Source organism: Erpetoichthys calabaricus, chromosome 7, assembly GCF_900747795.2.
Source record: "Erpetoichthys calabaricus chromosome 7, fErpCal1.3, whole genome shotgun sequence".
In the NCBI taxonomy this organism is placed as follows: Eukaryota; Metazoa; Chordata; class Cladistia; order Polypteriformes; family Polypteridae; genus Erpetoichthys; species Erpetoichthys calabaricus.
Window position 1 is genome coordinate 150,469,907 of NC_041400.2, and position 18,946 is coordinate 150,488,852.

At 39.5% G+C, this 18,946-nt stretch overlaps 1 protein-coding gene across 1 annotated transcript; it reads left to right on the forward strand.

The window, feature by feature from the left end:
* Positions 1-11,027: 11,027 nt before the first annotated feature.
* dmrt3a (doublesex and mab-3 related transcription factor 3a) lies at positions 11,028-18,666 on the forward strand. Its single transcript, XM_028805556.2, has 2 exons — positions 11,028-12,881; positions 17,348-18,666. Exons 1-2 carry the CDS (start codon positions 12,488-12,490, stop codon positions 18,310-18,312), a joined length of 1,359 nt encoding a protein of 452 aa, XP_028661389.1. The 5' UTR covers positions 11,028-12,487; the 3' UTR covers positions 18,313-18,666.
* Positions 18,667-18,946: the final 280 nt, after the last annotated feature.

Here is an 18,946-nt window from a genome sequence, read left to right on the forward strand (position 1 = left end):
CTTGATTAGCTGCTGGCTTGCTGCTGCTGCTGCCTTGCCGCATGATCTGCATCTCGCATGGCACTTCGAATATTTAAAAGCATGTACAGCAGCTGTCCTACTCTTTGTCTTTTATTTCCGGCCCAGGGCGTGGTTAAATCTCTTGGCACAAAGCCTCGTCTTGAGGGACGAGAGTTCTTGATATTTTTTAGTTTATAATTTAAAAACGGAATAAGAATCTGAAAATCTAACAATATCACATTAATGTTTGATAAATTCTGAAAAGAATGATACCAAACATAGGTTTTAAAATAAGCCTGATTTAAAGCGTGACAAAAAATGTCACATAAAAATGTCACATAAAATCATTGCACTTTTTTGCTTAGGATTTTATATAGAGAGAGTATATATATATATATATATATATTATAATAAAAAAATCTTGGGTCGAGACGTGATCTTCTTGGAAAGACACTTTGACGTCCCGCGAGACTAGACTTTACAACCTTTGGAAGCAAGACCCGTGAGACGGTCACTTTTGCATGTCACGCCCTACTTACAAACAATTTAAAACAAGATCACAGACATCTAACCTCTCAGTTGTTGGAATGCTTTTGGTAGACACATTTCATGTGCTCCCAGCTCTTAAAGATTTTATACATTCTAGATGGCAAGTCAACGACTAAGCGAAGAAGAAAGAGCAGCTATGTGCAAATTCTGAAAATAAGGAAAGTAATAATCAGCCTGGACCATGTGGAACTGAAAACCTCATAGGTACAATCGGGGTCAGAAATAAAAGGCTTCATAAAGACGTTCAAAAACATTGGCGCGATACACATGCAGAGCAAGTTACAGATTATGAAAGTAGTAAAATTCAAAAGTATTAAAAAAAAGAAAGTAAATATCACATTAGCACAAACAAACGGAAATTATTACTCGGTGAAATAACGGAACAGCAAAAAGAGATCGAATATAGGGACATAAGTGATATGTCAGAAATATGTAGATATTGTAAGGCTTTGAAGTTTAAGTCGGAGACTTGTAGATCGTCCAATTGGTGTTGCCATCAGGGAAAAGTAGTGTTGCCTCCCAATGGAGAGGCGTATCCATGAGAATTAAAAGATTTGTTGTTTGGTGAAAGTGATATCCACAAACACTACAGGCAAAATATCAGAGTCTACAATAATCTTTTCGCGTTCACATCATTCAATGCACAAAATGTAGATTTACACAATAATGGACCATACGCTATGAAAATCTATGGTTCCGCAAAAATTAAAGCTATGACAAGTTTAATTTCGAAGAAACCACAATTCGGTCAGGTGTATATTTATGATCACGGAGAAGCGATGCAACATAGAATCGAAAGAGTATGTAACAATCTCTTTGGATGTACTTCATCAATGCCTTTGATGATTTGGAGGACCTGGATTAGGTTCTAATGCAGCCTCCTCTGCTCGAGACTAAACAGGTTTAATTCTGTCAGAGTACAACATGTCCTTAAGTCCTGGGATGCACTTTGTTCCTCTTCACTGCACAGCTTCAAGTGCTGCTATGTTTTTCTTGTAGCATGGTGACCAGAGCTGCACACAACACTCCAGATGTGGTCTCACTAGCGCTTTATATAGTCCGAGTATAACTTGCCTAGATTTGTATTCAAGTGTTTGTGATACAACCTAACATTTTATTTTCCTTCTTGAATCGCCTCTGCACATTGCTTAGACCAGTGGTCCCCAACCTTTTTGAAAGTAACTACCACTTTACTAGAAGCAAATTTTTCCAGGGACCGGTGGGGGGGGGGGGGGTTTGGGGGTTAAGGATTCAGGGTGGGTTCATAGAGCAGTTTTATAACAATTTACATTACATTTCAATTATTATTAAGTTATAATATCGTAATAGAAATTATACAACTTACCACAATGCAGAATCAGTGGGAGCCCTGAGCTTGTGTTCCTGCAACCAGATGATCCCATTTGGGGACGATGGAAGACAGTGACACACAAAGTGTGTTGCTTATGTGCAGTCTACTCCGTAATCTTGTTTTGGTTGCTGTCACTGCAGAAAACACTGCCTTACAAAGATAGGATGTTGGAAATGGAAGCAGACTTTTTAGTGCTTTTGTGGCAACCTCAGGATATTCCACCTTGACTTTAATCCAAAACGTATGGAGATTTGAAGTTGTCTCAAACATACTTTTAAGGCCACCATCATTTGCACCCTCAAGCAGTTGATCCTCTTCAAGCACAGACAAAGTTGATTCACCTGGCTTGTTCACAAATGGGTCACAGATCCATTCCTTCCCATTTCGGGGGTCTTTTGTGGTTGGGAATAATGCTCAAACTCTATTGAAAGCTGAGATAGGTGATCATACACCAGCTGGGAGAAAGAAGGCCCTGGCTTGGTATCTTTAACAACCTCTGCTAACGTTTGAAACATCAAAAATTCCAATGTTCACATGTCGGCCCCATAAATCAAGTTTGGCTTTGAATGCAGCCACTTTATCTGCCAACTTGAACAACGGGTATCTTCTGCCTCTGCCCCACGTGCTGCTGCTCCACCACTGCCTTAAATTTTCCTCCTCAGGCTCCTCCAGCACTCCTCCAACCTGGTTGGATACTGACTCTGCAGAGTGGGTAAAGGTGGGGTGCCCTAGTGCCTGAATGCCAGTTCATATTGTGAGGTTTCTGAACTCTTTTCAGAGTTCCCCAACTCCCAACGGGAACATGAAGCTGAAGTGCATCCCGAAGCGCGATTGCTTCACAGTAGAGCTGTGAGCTTGCTGTTGCCCCAGTAACAGATAAACAGTCTTAAACAGACGTGGTGATCGCACTTCGGGATGCTCTTCGGCGTGTTGTCCCGTTGACGGAGGTCCCAAGAGAGTTGAGAAACCTCACATTTTCTTGAAGGAGTGCCGTATTAATAGGAATGTTTCTTGAACGAGCATCACTGAACCACATAACAACTGTCTTCAAATGCAGCAGTTCGCATACGTTTGCAACCAGGGATTTTTCTTCTTTTTTTTGCATATAACAAAGACATATGCATTGCATTTGTCATTCCAACAGATTGCACATCACAAACATTAACACGGTTATCGTTTTTGCGTGTCTGCCGTTTCTATAGGAGGGTGACAATGAGTTAAATTCCAATGGATGTTTTTCAAATGTTGACAAGCAATAAGCGAAAGGTATCACTGAAAACCACAGAAAACAAAAACAGCAAAAAAAAAAAAAAACAGTACGAGGAAAATTCGAAGAAAGAATTTTTTTTACAATGTTTCTATTTGGGGGAGCACAATTGTGCTGTGACCACAGATCTAACTGCTCTGTGGATGATTCATTCAAGCATTTCAAGGTCTTCAGGCTAAGGATCTGCGCTGGCAACCTGAAGGTTGCCGGTTCGAATCCCCGTCACTGCCAAAAGAGATCCTACTCTGCTGGGCCCTTGAGCAAGGCCCTTAACCTTTAATTGCTCCAGGGGCGCTGTACAATGGCTGACCCTGCGCTCTGACCCCAAGGGGTATGCGAAAACTAACAACTTCCTAATACAAGAAATTGTATAAGGTGAAAAAAAAAGAACAAAAAAATATGGGGAAACTGTCGGGACCATAAAAATACTTTGTTGTAATACTTTCTCACCTCGGTCTCTCTCCTCTGTCTGCGCCGCTGCAAAGCCCCGCCCGCCAAGCGTTCTGAAAACTCTGAGTGAGTCTCCTTTACCGGCAGTTCTCTCACGGCCTGGCTTGTCAGACAGACCTGGGGTTGGGGACCCCTGGCTTAGACGATGAAAACAACATGTCGACATAAATCCCCGTGGTTGCTTCCTGTAAGGACAATGCCTCACATGTTTATTTAGATAGATAGATAGATAGATAGATAGATAGATAGATAGATAGATAGATAGATAGATAGATAGATAGATAGATAGATAGATAGATAGATAGATAGATACTTTATTAATCCCAAGGGGAAATTCACATACTCCTATAATTGGCATTCCTTTTTCCTACATGTACCACTTTGAACTTTGAACTTTTCTATGTTAAACTGTATCTTCCAGGTGTTTGCCCAATTCTGAAGGCTGTCCATTCTGATCTGATCTTGTTGCTGCCTAAGTTTTGCCTGCAGAAGGGGCCTGAGTTACCTGGAAAGCTTGCATATTGTAATCTTTTTAGTTATCCAATAAAAGGTGTCATTTTGCTTGGCTTTTCTCTACATTAGGGTTTCAAAAAAACATTGGGGGGGGGCGCGATTAAAACTGTTATGAAAACTCAGGTCGCAAATACTTAAAGGTTGAGAAACGCTGAAATAAGCCATTGGCAATTAAAGCGTTTAATTAAGTTTGCGTAGCTTCCTTCCCGTAGGTGGGTCGTCTTCCAAGTGAGCCACCACCTTCCAGGAGCTCCCTCTTTTTATAGCTCCTGGACTGGAAGGGGCAGGGATAGTTGTCCTCTCTGGGCTGCTTCTCTGGACTGTGAGTGGAAATGGAGATAAGGTGGTTAGTGAACGCGCCCCCTGGTGAACCTCTGACATGCATGTGTGAACAAAGTTTTATTGAATAGAATCCATATAATACATAAAGAAACAGGATATGAGAAATTACAAGATAACAATCCCCTGACCCCCACCGTTGTGATGAACAGTAATATACAGTATAAAAATGGAGAAAATGATTAAATGGTGCTTGTGTGACAAATCAAAAAGGACAGTGGTCACAGAAAAACTGAAAAAGAAAAGTACATGAGGAAATGAGTTCCAGTTGTCACCTGCCAGAAGACATCCAGTCAGCCACAAAGCTAGGTGACCAAAGGTAATTCCCTGATGTTGAGGCCAGAGAGCTCAAGTAGAATGAAGTTATATAAAGAACATTTCCAAAAGTCAACAGAAAAAGAAAATGGCAATTTTCCAGTAAGAGGCCAATTCCAATAGGGTGGATAGTCTCTGCTGGTTTGGACTAAAAGAGCACATGGAAAAAGGTCCAGAAAAAGAAAAATGTGGGTAAGACAGATATTTGGAAAGAGAGAGTATCAACGACAGGTATTTCAAGACAAATATAAAATAGGGTGTGACAGTGAGACAGTCCCAAAACATGTGGCGGAAGGTTCTGGAAACATTTAGGATGTGGACAAACCAATTGCAAAACTTAATAGACATAAGATACAAGAAATTCAAAAAAGTAAACAGAGCATGCTAATAATTGGGGTTTCTGGAGGAGAGACTGATATTATTAAAGATGAAGTTCCAAGACGTGACCATAGAGGATGAGAAATCACATTGCCACCCTGAGTACAAGGACAAGGCATTGTAGGAGGCTTTATGTAGTGCAGCAAATAGAGCGGCAACTGGCTTTTTTATGTGATGAAAAAGAATGAACATAAACAAAAAGCAGAAGAGGAGGCAGATGATACATCTCAGCTGAAGATTCAACAAAAAAGACTTGGAGTCTCATTTATCAAACTTTACATGTATTCAAGCATAAAAAATATGTGACTGCCAAAAAACCGGAAAATGAGTGTAGCAAAAAAAATATAATTTATAAAACCTGGCATACACACATTGATATGCAATTTAAACTTTTACAGTAAATCATAATCATATTATAAATGTGTATATGTGAATGTGCATCAAACTCCGACTGGTTACAACCCAGAAACAACCATACAAGGAGCACACTGACCAGCCTCGTACATATGCAGTCAGAACTTCATTGGCTGATAGAACTGTCTCCCTCTTGACGTGTCGAGAATCCACCACCTGCATTCAGGAGTCTCTGCCTGTGCTCCGCAACTGACCATACAAGGTTATGCACGTCATTATACTTCCTCTCATCTGCATTCTGGGGGTCCGGGAAAGATATACGGTGCCATTGTCAGTAGCCGCTATCACCTGTAATGATGGAATTACTCTTACAATGCATAGTACAAGCTGCAAGAACAACTGAGGTTTCATCCAGTTACCGTACCAATAAACCAGCCACCACGTAAAGCGCCATCATGTCTGTCGAAGCTGCTTTGCCTCAAAATAAACGAATCCCTGATTGACAAAGTCACCGAGCCATGACATTTGTCAGTCTCATCTTGGCACCACAGATGACTTGTACGCTAATGGAAAGTCACTGCTTACAGTTATCAAAAGCAGCTTCATTCTCACTATTATTGCAATATGAGTGCAGAAAAATGCTCTGATTATGTTAGGAGAAATGGACACTGCTGCAAATGGACTTTTTATGTTGGCAAAGACATGTCATGTTTTATGAATGTGCACCCACACCATAGAAAAACTGAATGTATCCCCACGCACGTCTGTGAGTAGTGTCCAGCACAGTGTGCATGATGGAGTAAAGTACTCCTGGCCTATTGGCCAGTTCCCTGATAACTGACAACAAGTAGCCGATAAATTGACTAAAAACTAAAATGTTACACAACGTTGTCCCTCTTAAAAGAGAACTACAGTAAGTTACAGTCTGTGTATCCTAATTATCACTTTTGAGGTGTAACGTTTGTCAAGTCAATGCACATTCTAATAACGGTTCAGTGATGTGAATTATTATACACGTCAGTCATCGTTAGATGGTTTGGCTGCATTTCCCTACTTGATAAAGGGTGTCATCATTTTCTAGCTTCTCCAAAAAATTCTATGCACATTAGTCAGAGTAGCCATAAATATATGTATGTTTTCCCATCAAGTTTTCTTTTATAAATCCTGACATTTGTCTGGAAAGCAGCAGACACACATTTCAAGCCTCATTTTGTGTGTACAGAAGGGAAGGATAATGTGAACCTTAGAGCCGCCTGCAATGTCCAGAGAGCCGTGTCATCAAAAACATCCCACAGCATGTTAATACCTAAAAGTGGCCAAGATGGAAAACAGACACACCACCCTTCATTATGAAAAATGGCGGTATGCAAGTTCCAATCTGGGACAGAACCTAAATGCTTCTCTACCTGGTGCAAAGTCTTCAAAGCATAAGGCCTAAGAGGACGAAAATTAGAAAGAAGGAAATTTAGCCTTAAGGAGGTGAAAGGGAGAGGAGTCGGAGGAAACAAGTCTGATCATTGGAAAACCGAGACGGAGGATCGGCAGGGGCCATCTGTAATTTTTTGTGAAGATGCAGTAAAGTCTTGCATAAACAAACTGGGGCAAACTAGAACATAAACATAGATTTAAACATACCAATCAAATTAAGAGAGCTAAGTTCTTCCAAAATTTTAGAAACAATGGAATATTAAAAATTTCTGTGGAGGAGTGAAGAGATACGAAACATGTTTCATAAGGAAAGACAGATGTATATATAACACCTTCAAAGAAAAGAACTCCAGTTCTAACAAAAGGGCTGAAGAATATATGGTAACGTGTGAAGAAAAGGTAAAAAAGTTTGAAAGGCCAAAGGGCAATTAAAGGAGATTAGAACAGAAAATACAAAAGTCATCGCTGAGGGGCGAAAGAGAGGAACAGTTAAAGAATACAAAGGAGAGAAATACAAGGAAAAGGAATACCAATTACTCTCACGTCATATTTTTGAAGTTTTCACTGCTCAAGAAGTGAGAAAGTTCCCAGTAGCGAGAAGAAATATTAATGAAATGTAAGAGAAAGAATTACTAGATTAGGAGCGCTAATATTAAATAGTTTTTTGGGAATGAATGACATTTACGCTGAGGTGTCCAAAGAATCTGCTAATTATATCCTCACAGGTGGCGCCGTGGTAGGGCTGCTGCTTTGCAGTAAGGAGATTGTGGGTTCGCTTCCGGGGTCCTCCCAGTGTGGAGAGCGCTTTGAGTAGTGAGAAAAGCGCTATATGAATGTAAAGAATTATTATTATATATAAACCCATAATATACGTATTTCTTAAATTATTGCATAGCAGGAAAAATGCAAAACGATTAAAGCTGCCAAACATCATCCTGTCATCTTAAAATGTTGACTGGGAAGAGCCTAATAACTAAACTACTCACCTGTAAATTAACAGATGGAATTATTAAAAATAAGATTGTGAGGAGAAGAGTGGTCACCCTCCCTGGGCCGCCCACAGAGGCTACACTGTGCAACCCTGCAAGCCTCACCTTGCTGGACAGTTCAGAAGTTCAACAAAAGCAAGAACAAGACAGTTTAGCCATTAAAAATTATGTTTAGAAATAAAACTGCAAGGCACTAGCAATGCCTGGCCTTCCAGCTTTTCATGTGGAATTAAACTCTTCAGCGACGTCTCCCGTCTACAAGATTCCTCCTGTTATTATGTCTTCATGTGTACGGCTTACTTATCTTTGTATACTTTTCTCTTTAAGGCCTCACTTCTGTTGTGCGGGAGGCCATGCAGCCATAGAACCCTGACACTAAATTTGAAGGAGATGTGATGAGAGTCCTGCTGAGGGGGGCTTGCTCCTGCTGTGAAGTACCACTTATAGGCGCTGCGGTGTGTCTCTGTGACTCCTGCGTCCTACGCATTGATGTTTCTCTGCCTTTCCTGGACAGAACATAACTAAACATTCTCAAACCGGCACAATCTGAGTCCTGTTATACCTGACATTTCTTATTATCTGAGGAAAAGAGACACTGTACATTTTAGAGTGAAAAGAAAATACAACTTTAAAGTACTTGATTAAAGTATTACTTGCAGTTTTCGGGTTAAGTAGAAATATATTAATAAACCAATAGATTACACAAACACTCAGTATAATGAACTCTGGCCTACTTGAATGAATGTATGATAGCAATAAGAATCTTGTTATTGTACTGCGCCATTAATGATTTACAAAGGAGACAGGTATCTACAAAATGGACAACTAAAGGAAAGAGCAAATAAATAAACATATACTGTAAACAGACAAATAATATGGGAATTACTTGAATGATTTCTTCATTATTTAATGAATAAGCTAAAGTATAGTAAGGAAAAAGATGTCACAAAAATGGTGAACTGAATGAATAAGTAAGTAAATAAATAAATCAGCAAAAATTAAACAATATTAAAACAGAAGTGTACAAAATGCTTAAATGGTTAACTGAATAAATGAATCAATGAACAGATAGATAGATAGATATGAAAGGCACTATAATATTGATAGATGAATAGATTAAACGGAAAACAATTACTGTAAGTGACTTTGTGTAAATGTCATTTAAATTTAGACTGAAACTCTTCCATGTATTGCATTTTCAAATAAATGTTGTAAGTCATTCTTAACGGAATAAACAATCAATGAAAACAAACAAAAATCCCGTCCTTATGAAATTAGAATATAATCATAAAAAGGACAGGCACCTTTACAGCTGCTCCATCTTTTGTTTGTACGGTAGATGAAATGTAACACATCAGGTAATATTCCGGCACTGAAATTAATTCTGCTTTTAAGTTTAATTGAAGCACTGAAAATAACTAAACAGTTTATTTCATTGTGGTCATTACACTTGCAGAATTATTTTCAATACTTCTGCATAAAGTTCCCAAAAAGACAATTGTTTTGCAAGTTATCCTTATTTTTATCCTAAGACCTGGCAGTTAAGCTTTTCTACATTAAATGTGTAAATAATATCATTTTTCACGTTTAAATCCTTCTACCCATCCGCCGTTGACCCTCTTTCTGTATTCCAGGTTGGCAGGAAGCCAGACGCTCACCTGGCAGCACTGAACGAAAGGTGGCACCAACCCCTGGAAGAAATGTAAATATGTATAATTTTATTTTTTTTATTTTTATTCTCCTAAAGAACATTTCTGTGCTGTAACGCATATTTTCTGAGTGCCACCTGGTGGTTGTTTACTGCTTTCTAGATCTTTTTTTATCTTGGTCTTCAGCTGTTCAAGTTTACATTTTGTGATGTTAGATAACAATTTTATTTTGCATGTATGTTGAAACTTCGCATATCAACTTCTCTAAATGTCCTCATGAGTGCCATTTGCTCCAAGTAAAGACTCCAAGATGGACACAATTCCAGCTCTCCTGACTACTGGACTTGGCCAGCCACTTGATATTTTCCTTTTGTGAACTTTTTGTTGTTGTGACTTTTCGCTCATCATATATTTCTGTCTAATCATGTGAATTATATTGTCATACTGCTAAAACTTCTTGCAGAAAGCCAACCCGGATTTCAACTCCGTAGTCCACTAAACATTTCGGTGCAAAAATTGAAACAAACGCTTTATTCTTTCCCAACGTGTACATGAAAAGGACATGCGCAGTCTAATTGTCCCTTGCACTGAATGCTGCCACGGACACATCATGAAGCTTTGGACAACCTGCACAAGTCTTGTTGCCTTTCTCCTGAATACAATATCCAAGGTGTAATGGTTGAAATAACAGTTTGGCCTGTGAAAGACTGACAGCAGTTAAAGTCAAGTGGAAGAAAATAACTCACAGCTCATGTATGACCGGCTAAATGCCAAAACAAGTCTTTGTTTGCTAGGCCTTAATGATTATTTGATTTTATGCATTTAATATGCCCTCAAAAGGCCGTGACATAAAACATAAATATGTTTTATGCATTCCCGCTCTATACACATGGCGCAGTGCTCCCCCACGTCCTGTATCTTCCAATTTCCCTCTCCCTCTCGCTGTCTCGGCACTAACTGCAGGCGCATTAAAGTCACCTTGAAATTTCCTCTGCTATTTTCCAATTAAAAGCTTAATAGCCCTGGTAACGGAGTTCATGTGGTGAAGTTTACCATGGCCCCCTGTTCTGAAAGGCTTTCTGCTGGATCCCATTATTTGCTTGAATAAATCTTTTTGGAAGCCATGAAATGCGACTCGGGGTGTCCGGTGTTCAGTTACAATGGGCTCCCAGGCGGGGGGACTTGCTTGTGTCCCGAGGACTGTCAAGTAGCCGGAGAGGTGTCAAGGTTCCCATCGAACACAGCCAGGGATTACATGTGAATGGCAATACAGTATTAGAGCTGGGAATGCAATATGGTAGGCGGAACAGGTTCAAGCAGATTTGGGCAAACTGTAAATAAACGAATGTTTTTATTCATTTCAATCCACCCTGCCTAGATTAGGCGGCTGTTTATAAACTATCCACTTAAACAAGTATTGTGCGCTTTTTTCCAAACCGACGCTCTATACAATTCTCCTCTTTCGTCTGCAAATGCCGCTCCGCGATCAGCCGGGAGATGTTTGCTGCAACTTTATTAAAAAAAAAAAAAAAAACAACGTAAAGAAGCATAGAAGTTCAAAACCAATTGTCTCCATCAAGTGGGCCAGAAGCCCACCTTCATACAAATTAGTGCTAGGTATTCCAAACACGACTGGCACACTGAGAAAAAGAGAGGACTCTGTCATGGACGCAAAACAGTTTAACCCTGGCCTCGGTGGACTTTAAACGACACGAGTGTCAGCGACGACCGAACGGGCATTCGCACCCTTACCCTATGCTTAAAAAAACGAAAAAGGAGATTTAAGGACATCTCACTGATGAAATCTCGAATATGATAACGAATGTGTCTGCATGTTATAATGATTAGCTGCGGTAACAGAAGAAGAAAATCAAACACATTAAAGCTTGTCGGTGTGCAAAATGCGGGTTTGATGTTCTTTACAAATAACGGAAAGAATGTCCGCATTAAATGCTTGCAGCACTTTAACGCACCGTTAAAACGCATCCGACAAGTATTGGGCACCCGATTCTGTGTGATCTTTTTAAACATTGTGGTCTCCGTTTTCCTTTATTGCCTCTTTGCTGTCTTTTTTGGGGCTCGTTTTAAAGCTCAAATTCTAATATCAGGCCTCGTTTATTCATTGGGTTGGATTTCTTTGTGTGGCTTTAACGAGAACTGAAGTGCAAATAAAAGAGGGGCTGTGAAGCCTTTATGAGTTTGTTGCACATGACTGCGTCGACATAACAGGTATGACAGAAAAAAAAAAACAACATATTGGTTTCATTTTTACACGCCTTCTTGTACGCATGCTCTGTCCAAAACTCTTATTTAGGTTCCGCCGAAACGAGCCCAGTTTTTGGAGACTCTGGACTGCGTTGGGCTTGGTGAAGGCACAAAAAGTGATCGCCCCTTCTTCCCATTAGCAGGGCACTTTTATCCTGAATTGGGCCCAAAGGACGAGCGATTTGAAGGGGCAGGAGACCTAAAGCGACGGCCGCAGGCAACAGAGTGTAACTTGTGATGATTTGGTCCAAAAGGATCGTTAAAAAGAAGACATGGTTACTGATGTGACGTCTTTGTGAACTGAGTTTACGTGCACCTGGGAAAAGGGGGACAAGAAGGAGCATCGCCAGCTGCAGACTGAGAGGAGCGTGTCGCCGGTGTGATCATGGGCTGGGCGGCTAAGGTCACCGGCCGTGTCGTGAGAGAGAGCATTTGGCTAATTGCCCCCATTAACGTGTGTCACTGTCCTTGATGCTCGTCTTCATTATCGTCACAAAGCTGATCTTAATCTCAAAACGTACACTTCAGGCTGGTGGTCCTAAGCCGTGTATGACGCTGATCTTCCTGCGCTGTGCTCCATTGCACTTGGACAGCATTATCTTCACATCGTGAGGAACAGATCCCCACTGCTTCTCTGAACATGAATGGCTACGGATCACCCTACCTGTACATGGGGGGGCCCGTTTCTCAGCCAAGAGCGCCCCTCCAGAGAACTCCCAAGTGCGCGCGATGCAGAAACCACGGGGTGCTCTCCTGGCTTAAAGGACACAAACGCTACTGTCGCTTTAAGGACTGTACCTGTGAAAAGTGCATCCTGATTATCGAGCGCCAGCGGGTCATGGCAGCTCAGGTGGCCCTGAGGAGACAGCAGGCGAACGAGAGCTTGGAGAGCCTCATACCGGAGTCTTTGAGAACTTTACCGGGGCTCTCGGCCCCTGTCCCCGGGGACAGCCACCCAGCGGCGGCACGGACTGGAGAGGCAGCGGGGAGGTGGCCGTCAGAGCAGCCGGCTGGCATCCCGTCATCGAAAAGCGGTAAGAAAGAAAGAAAGAAAGAAAGAAAGAAAGAAAGAAAGAAAGGGTCCCTTGTGAAATTCTGGAAGATAGACAAAATGTAAAAGGGTGGTCGAAAACCGGAATCCTTTAAAATGAAGTCGGATAATATACGGGGAGATGCTGTAACAGCTTCTCCAGTTTATTTACATCGTTTTCGAAAGCAAATTAATTTTACAAAAGTGTCAGAATGAAAAAAACTGGACGAACAGAAATTTGGGGAAAATCTTCGGGTGTCGGGGTACGCATCATCGTTTATCAATTAAGACGAGAAAAAATTGACGGAATTATCCAACCTTTTGTCCAGGGGGTATTTTATTGCGCATATTGTTTATTTTGCAATGTTGAAAAAAGTGTAACTGGTTTATTTTATTTAGCAGCGTGTTAATGATTCGATCGAAAACTTAATAGAAAATATGTCTTCAAAAATACAAAAAAAAAAAAAAAACCAAAATGTTAATTTAGAGAAATCAAAACATTGATACATTTTACAGTAAAGGTAGCTAAGGCTGGGAAGGAAATTAAACTACTTTAAAGTATATTCAGCTATGCATGAATTATTATTATTATTATTAAATGTCCATAGTCCTTAAAAGTACTTTAAAAGTATTTTAAACAAATTGTAAGATGCTCCCGTTATTTAAATATGATTATTTCGTTGCAAAATTTTGCAAACATAATCTTTTACAGTTCATTTTCAATGTGACTGCAATTATTCAATGTAATTACAATTCCTTATTATGATTTGTTTTATTGCAAAATTAGTAAAATAAATAATGCGCACAGGCTGACGTTAAGGTTTTACTTTTTTGGTTAAATATATGATGCTGTATATTTTGTTGATATAATGCTGATGATTGTCAGTGTACAAATATAATATTAACCCTTCAATAATTTAAAATAACAGCAATGACAATTTGTGGACATGTATACTAAACGAAAATATTATAAATCCATTATTATATTGCAAGCAACAATTCCATTCCGCGATTTTGCTGTTAGTTAGAATTGCCAGCGTACCTGAGTTGTCTCGAAAGCTTTCATATTGTAATCTTTTTAGTTAGCCAATAAAAAATGTCATTTTTCTTGACTTCTCGCTACAATGTGTGAACAATGATAACAATAATAATAATAACAAATCATGAAGAAGCACAATAATAAAGACATCGCGGTTAACGATATAAAAGCTATTTGCTGTGATTCCGTTGTTAGAGGTAGTCGCACATTTAGTACAGATATGTCCTGTATCTTTGCACACGACATTTTTCTATAAAATAGTCGTCAGCTGTTCTTTCTAAGTAAGATCTGTTCGCTTGTTTGTTTGCTCGTTCTTTCGCTCGTCTGTTTCTTCTTCTTCTTTTTCTTCTTCTTCGAGCTCTCCGGTCCAGCGGCTCAGACACGCGCAGGTGCGATTTGAACTTTTGTTTCGTTTTTGTTTAAATTTTAAAGGTGAGCTAAATTTAAGCGCGTTAACTGAAGATACAGTGGTCTGCTCGTATATTAACATTCGAGTTATTTTTAAGGTACATAGCAGTGAACAGGCCGGTGTTTATACCTAATATTTCCGCAAGCCCTTCAAAAACACCGATGAGGCAGAGAGACGCCTTTACAAAGAAAACGAGTGTTAAAATGGAGCGCCGTCGCTGCATCTGATTTTGAATTGGCCATTGAGGTAATTGGATGAATGGGACAATTGTTTAAAATTGTATTTACAACATATTATGCCTCCAGAACAAATGTGCCAACTCCTAACGAAAATCAACAGCTTGTGAACGGTAATTTTACACGAAAAAGTTACCCAGCCTAAAGAAAGCCGCCTGTTTTCTAACTTCATTATTAAACTTGTAATGCTGCCCAGGTTATACCTGCAGGAATTGGTATCGACTTTATATCAAACTGATTTCTCTTTGATGAATGGAATTCATACTGTAAAAGATTACTGTAATCAAAGGAAGACAGTGTAAATCGAAAGTAATTGCAATAACTTTTAGGAAGGGGTCAACGTCGAGTGAAATGTTACGAAGCAACAGGCAATCAATTTGCAAAAGGTGATCAAAAAGCATTGATGAAGAATTTTTCACTGCCACCTAGTCAGCAGTTTTTGTTAACAGCCTTCAAGCAAAAGAAGTAAATCTTCATAATTCAAAGGCTTCTGGACAGTTTGATAATTCTGTGCTTGGATGTTGCATTTCTCACCAAAGATGGAGAGCTTCCTGAAATTGCAGAAAATGTGTGTTTTGGGGCAAAATATAGATTGTTCATCTTGATGCCTTGCAGCACGACACTTATTTGAAAATGCAGTCATCCAAAACTAACAATATTTGAAGGAGCTTCAGCTGATTTAAATGACATTTAGACTTAGTCATTTCATTTTTTCCATTTAAAAACATTTACTGTTCATCTATCTATTCCATAGTGCCTTTCATATCTATCTATCTATCTATCTATCTATCTATCTATCTATCTATCTATCTATCTATCATGCAGAAGTGGAATTATTCATTTCTATCCCCCACTTGAAGAGGTGTGTTACCCTTCAGCTTCAGCAAAGTGGTGAGAACAACTACTTCAGTGTGCTTTGGAGGAAACATTAGTCAATAGTGCTCAAAAATAAAGAGCGTGATGCTGGACGTTTTACATGTTTATTAGATATTCTATGTATTTGGTGGGTGAAACAGAAATCTGTGTTTTTTCTTGCATTTTGAGTGCATTAAAAAAAAATTGGATAGCAGCAAGAGCTGGAGCAATGAGTGACAAGTTTTCTTATGAGAAAGTATGGCGAGAAGTGCAGGCTTCTGTTTGGTCTTCGGCTGCATTGTAGACTGGCGCAGCAGAGAGAACCACCTGGTAAAGGGTTCCATTGTAATGCCATAAGATGTTTTTGTTAAAAGTTTATTGAAAAAAGAAAGAAAGTATAAAAGAAAGAAACCAAGAAAGAAAGAAAGAAGGAGGGCATAGACTGTATCACATATATTTGGTGGAAACCAGACCAGAATGGTGTAAGCCTGTAGAGTCTTTGAAGCGATGGACCTGATGATAAGCGGCCCTTCATGTTTAAAGAGCTGGATTAACATTGAGTTTGTATGTTGATTTTGACAACTAAAGGACTTCTTATTCAACCCGGTGAGTGTTTCCTTTCAAGAGTATAAGAGAACTGCTCAGCTCAGGGCTGACATTTTGAATTTGATTCAGTAAGAAGTATACAGTAGACTGGCATTTAGGATAAGAGCTCAAAAATCAGGAGGGCCTAAGAAAATAATTCCCAGTGGCAAAACCTTTAAGTTTCATTTAAACGCATGACAGCATTTTGAATTTCCCTGCTGAAAGCTTATGCATCAGATTGTAACCTTTCAGGAACTGTTAAGGCGCTGAGCTTTAAAAGCAGGGAGAAGCACAGGGTCTGCCCACTGAATATGGCATTTTAAACCGTGATACGGAACACAGTTTGGTGGTCCCTGTAATGACACCAACAAGTTTGTAATTATTTGCATTTCGAGGGTTTTTTTTTTGGACCTAAAATAAAAAGATAAGAGGTGGACGACGTGTTGTTCGTTATAAAATATATTGCCGTACTTTTGTTCCAGCTAGAAAATTGTTTGCATTTGTTTTCAGAGATATATTTTAGTGCGTTATTCCTTTAATTAAAACAAATCTACTTATCTATAATTCATATTGCACCCTATCTATCCAACTTTACACAGGACAATATTGCTATTGGTACTACTACTACTACTACCTATTTATATCAATTATAGAAAGTGCCTTTCACATCTACATATCTAGGCATAGGGACTTTTATATCTATTTATTAATCTATTTATCTATTGTCCATCTTTCATATAGTATCAATCTGTCTAATTGTTAACATGGCAGTATTTAAACTAGTACTACTACTATCTACATTATTTATTATATAGTGCCTTTTCTATCTATCTGTCAATAGTGCTTTTTACATTTATTTATTAATCTAGCTCTCTCTTTTATCCATCTTTTATATACTGTATTATCTTTCATATCTATCCCTCTGTACATGTGACAATATTATAACTACTACTACTATCTATCTTTTTTATAGTGCCTTTCATATCTCCTGTATCTATTTATAGACACACAGCAAAAGACAGCAAAATATATTTAATTATTATTATTATTTTTTTCACAAGGCCCATTTCTTTCCATTGTCTCACTATTACGTTTCTGATAAAGTAGACATTAGCAGATTCCTGAATGCTCAACTCGGTCGCTTATACAGTTTATCTCTTTAGTGGCTACTGAGGAAATACAAAGCTTGTGTTGTTATTTGACACTGTAAGTATTTTATTCATATATCTTAACAGTGAAGTTTTCCCTTTACATAAACCATTTTACCGTAATTATGGACAGCACAAATGTGAAGGAACCAATTCTTAAAGAAGCCACTTACTGTTGACTTATTTCTGTATTTTTAGATGTGCCTGAAGAGAGTTCAGGTGACCAGTCTGGAACTGAAAATGGGGAGGCCTACAGTGATAAGGAACAAGACCAAAGCAGCTCGCCTGATGTCCCTAAGCCAAAGCCCTGCTACACTCCAGAAAGTCCAGATGCGGCTTCAGGAACTGATGATGGCCATTATGTTTTACAAAAAGTCAACAACAATGCTGACACTAAAGAGGACAGCCCTAAACACCACGGAGAACAAAGCCTGCTGATTGAAGGTCTCTCCGGGTCAGTTACCCTCCCTTTCAATTTGAAAGCTAACAGACCTCCTCTTGAAGTGCTGAAGAAAATCTTTCCCAGCCACAAGCCTGCTGTTCTGGAGCTAATTCTCAAGGGATGTGGCGGAGACTTGGTAGGAGCCATTGAAGTCCTACTTTCGAGCAGATCTCCATTAAGTTCAGAAAGGTCGACAGCTGAGGGGTCAGACTCTTTAGTTCTGCCCACTAATGGTCATTTGTTTGAACATGCACTAGGCTCATATCCTATGCCATCATCCAAATGGTCTGTGGGGTCTGCATTTAGGGTCCCAGACTCTTTGCGGTTCTCCACAGACTCAAGCAATGTTGTGACCAGCCCCATAGCAATGCCTCTGCAACATCCGTTTCCTCAGGCACCTCGCTATCCTTTGATGCTGAGAAATTCTTTATCAAGAAACCAGTCCAACCCTTTTGTTCACAATGATGTGACCTTATGGAATACCATGACCTTACAGCAGCAATATCAGCTGAGATCACAGTACGTTTCACCGTTTCCCAGTGCTTCCACCAGCGTCTTCAGGAGCTCTCCTGTACTTCCAGTTCGCACTTCTGAGGATCACAGGATTACAGTTCAAGAGGACAGCTGTCCAGTGGTCCCTAAGCAGACCATTTATGCAGAGGATGACTACGATGAACGGTCAGATTCATCAGACTCTAGAATTTTAAGCTCTTCCTCCTAGAAAAAGTAAAGCACGTCCAGAATGCTTTCCCTGTCTTTCTACGTGATTTGATTACAGCAGAAAAGTGTTAAATCTCTTCTCAAGGTTATAGTAAATCAATAAAATAAGTTCAAGGAATTGCTTCACTCAGATTAAAAGTCACACACGTATAATCTTCACTCATTTAACACTACACACGCTGAGTAGGTATAACAAGTTTGTGAAAAGTGATGTAAAAATGCATACATTATGTCTGTGAATATCAATATGTATAACCAGGCTGCATGGAATATACTGTGAACATGTCTCGAAAGTAGAAATGAGCAAATAATGTAGCATGCTGAGAGTAGATGAAATAAATACGTTGCAAGTACATGTCTGTCTTCTTCCTTCATGCTGGACTGTTTCAACTCCACTCACCATTATGACATATCACAGCTGCTTGACCGTATGAGAGGCACTTTTTACAATTCTGAGCAATTTATTGCCTGCACGCTTTTTAACATGACTTTTGCAACCTGGAACTGCATCTTTTGACATACTGACTTCGTCATAACACATACGTACAGCATGCTGAGGTCGCATTGTTGGTGTCTCGGGTTGGCATTCTCTTGCATGTCAGCATTTTAACTGCAATTTAGGGGGTTGTGTGTTT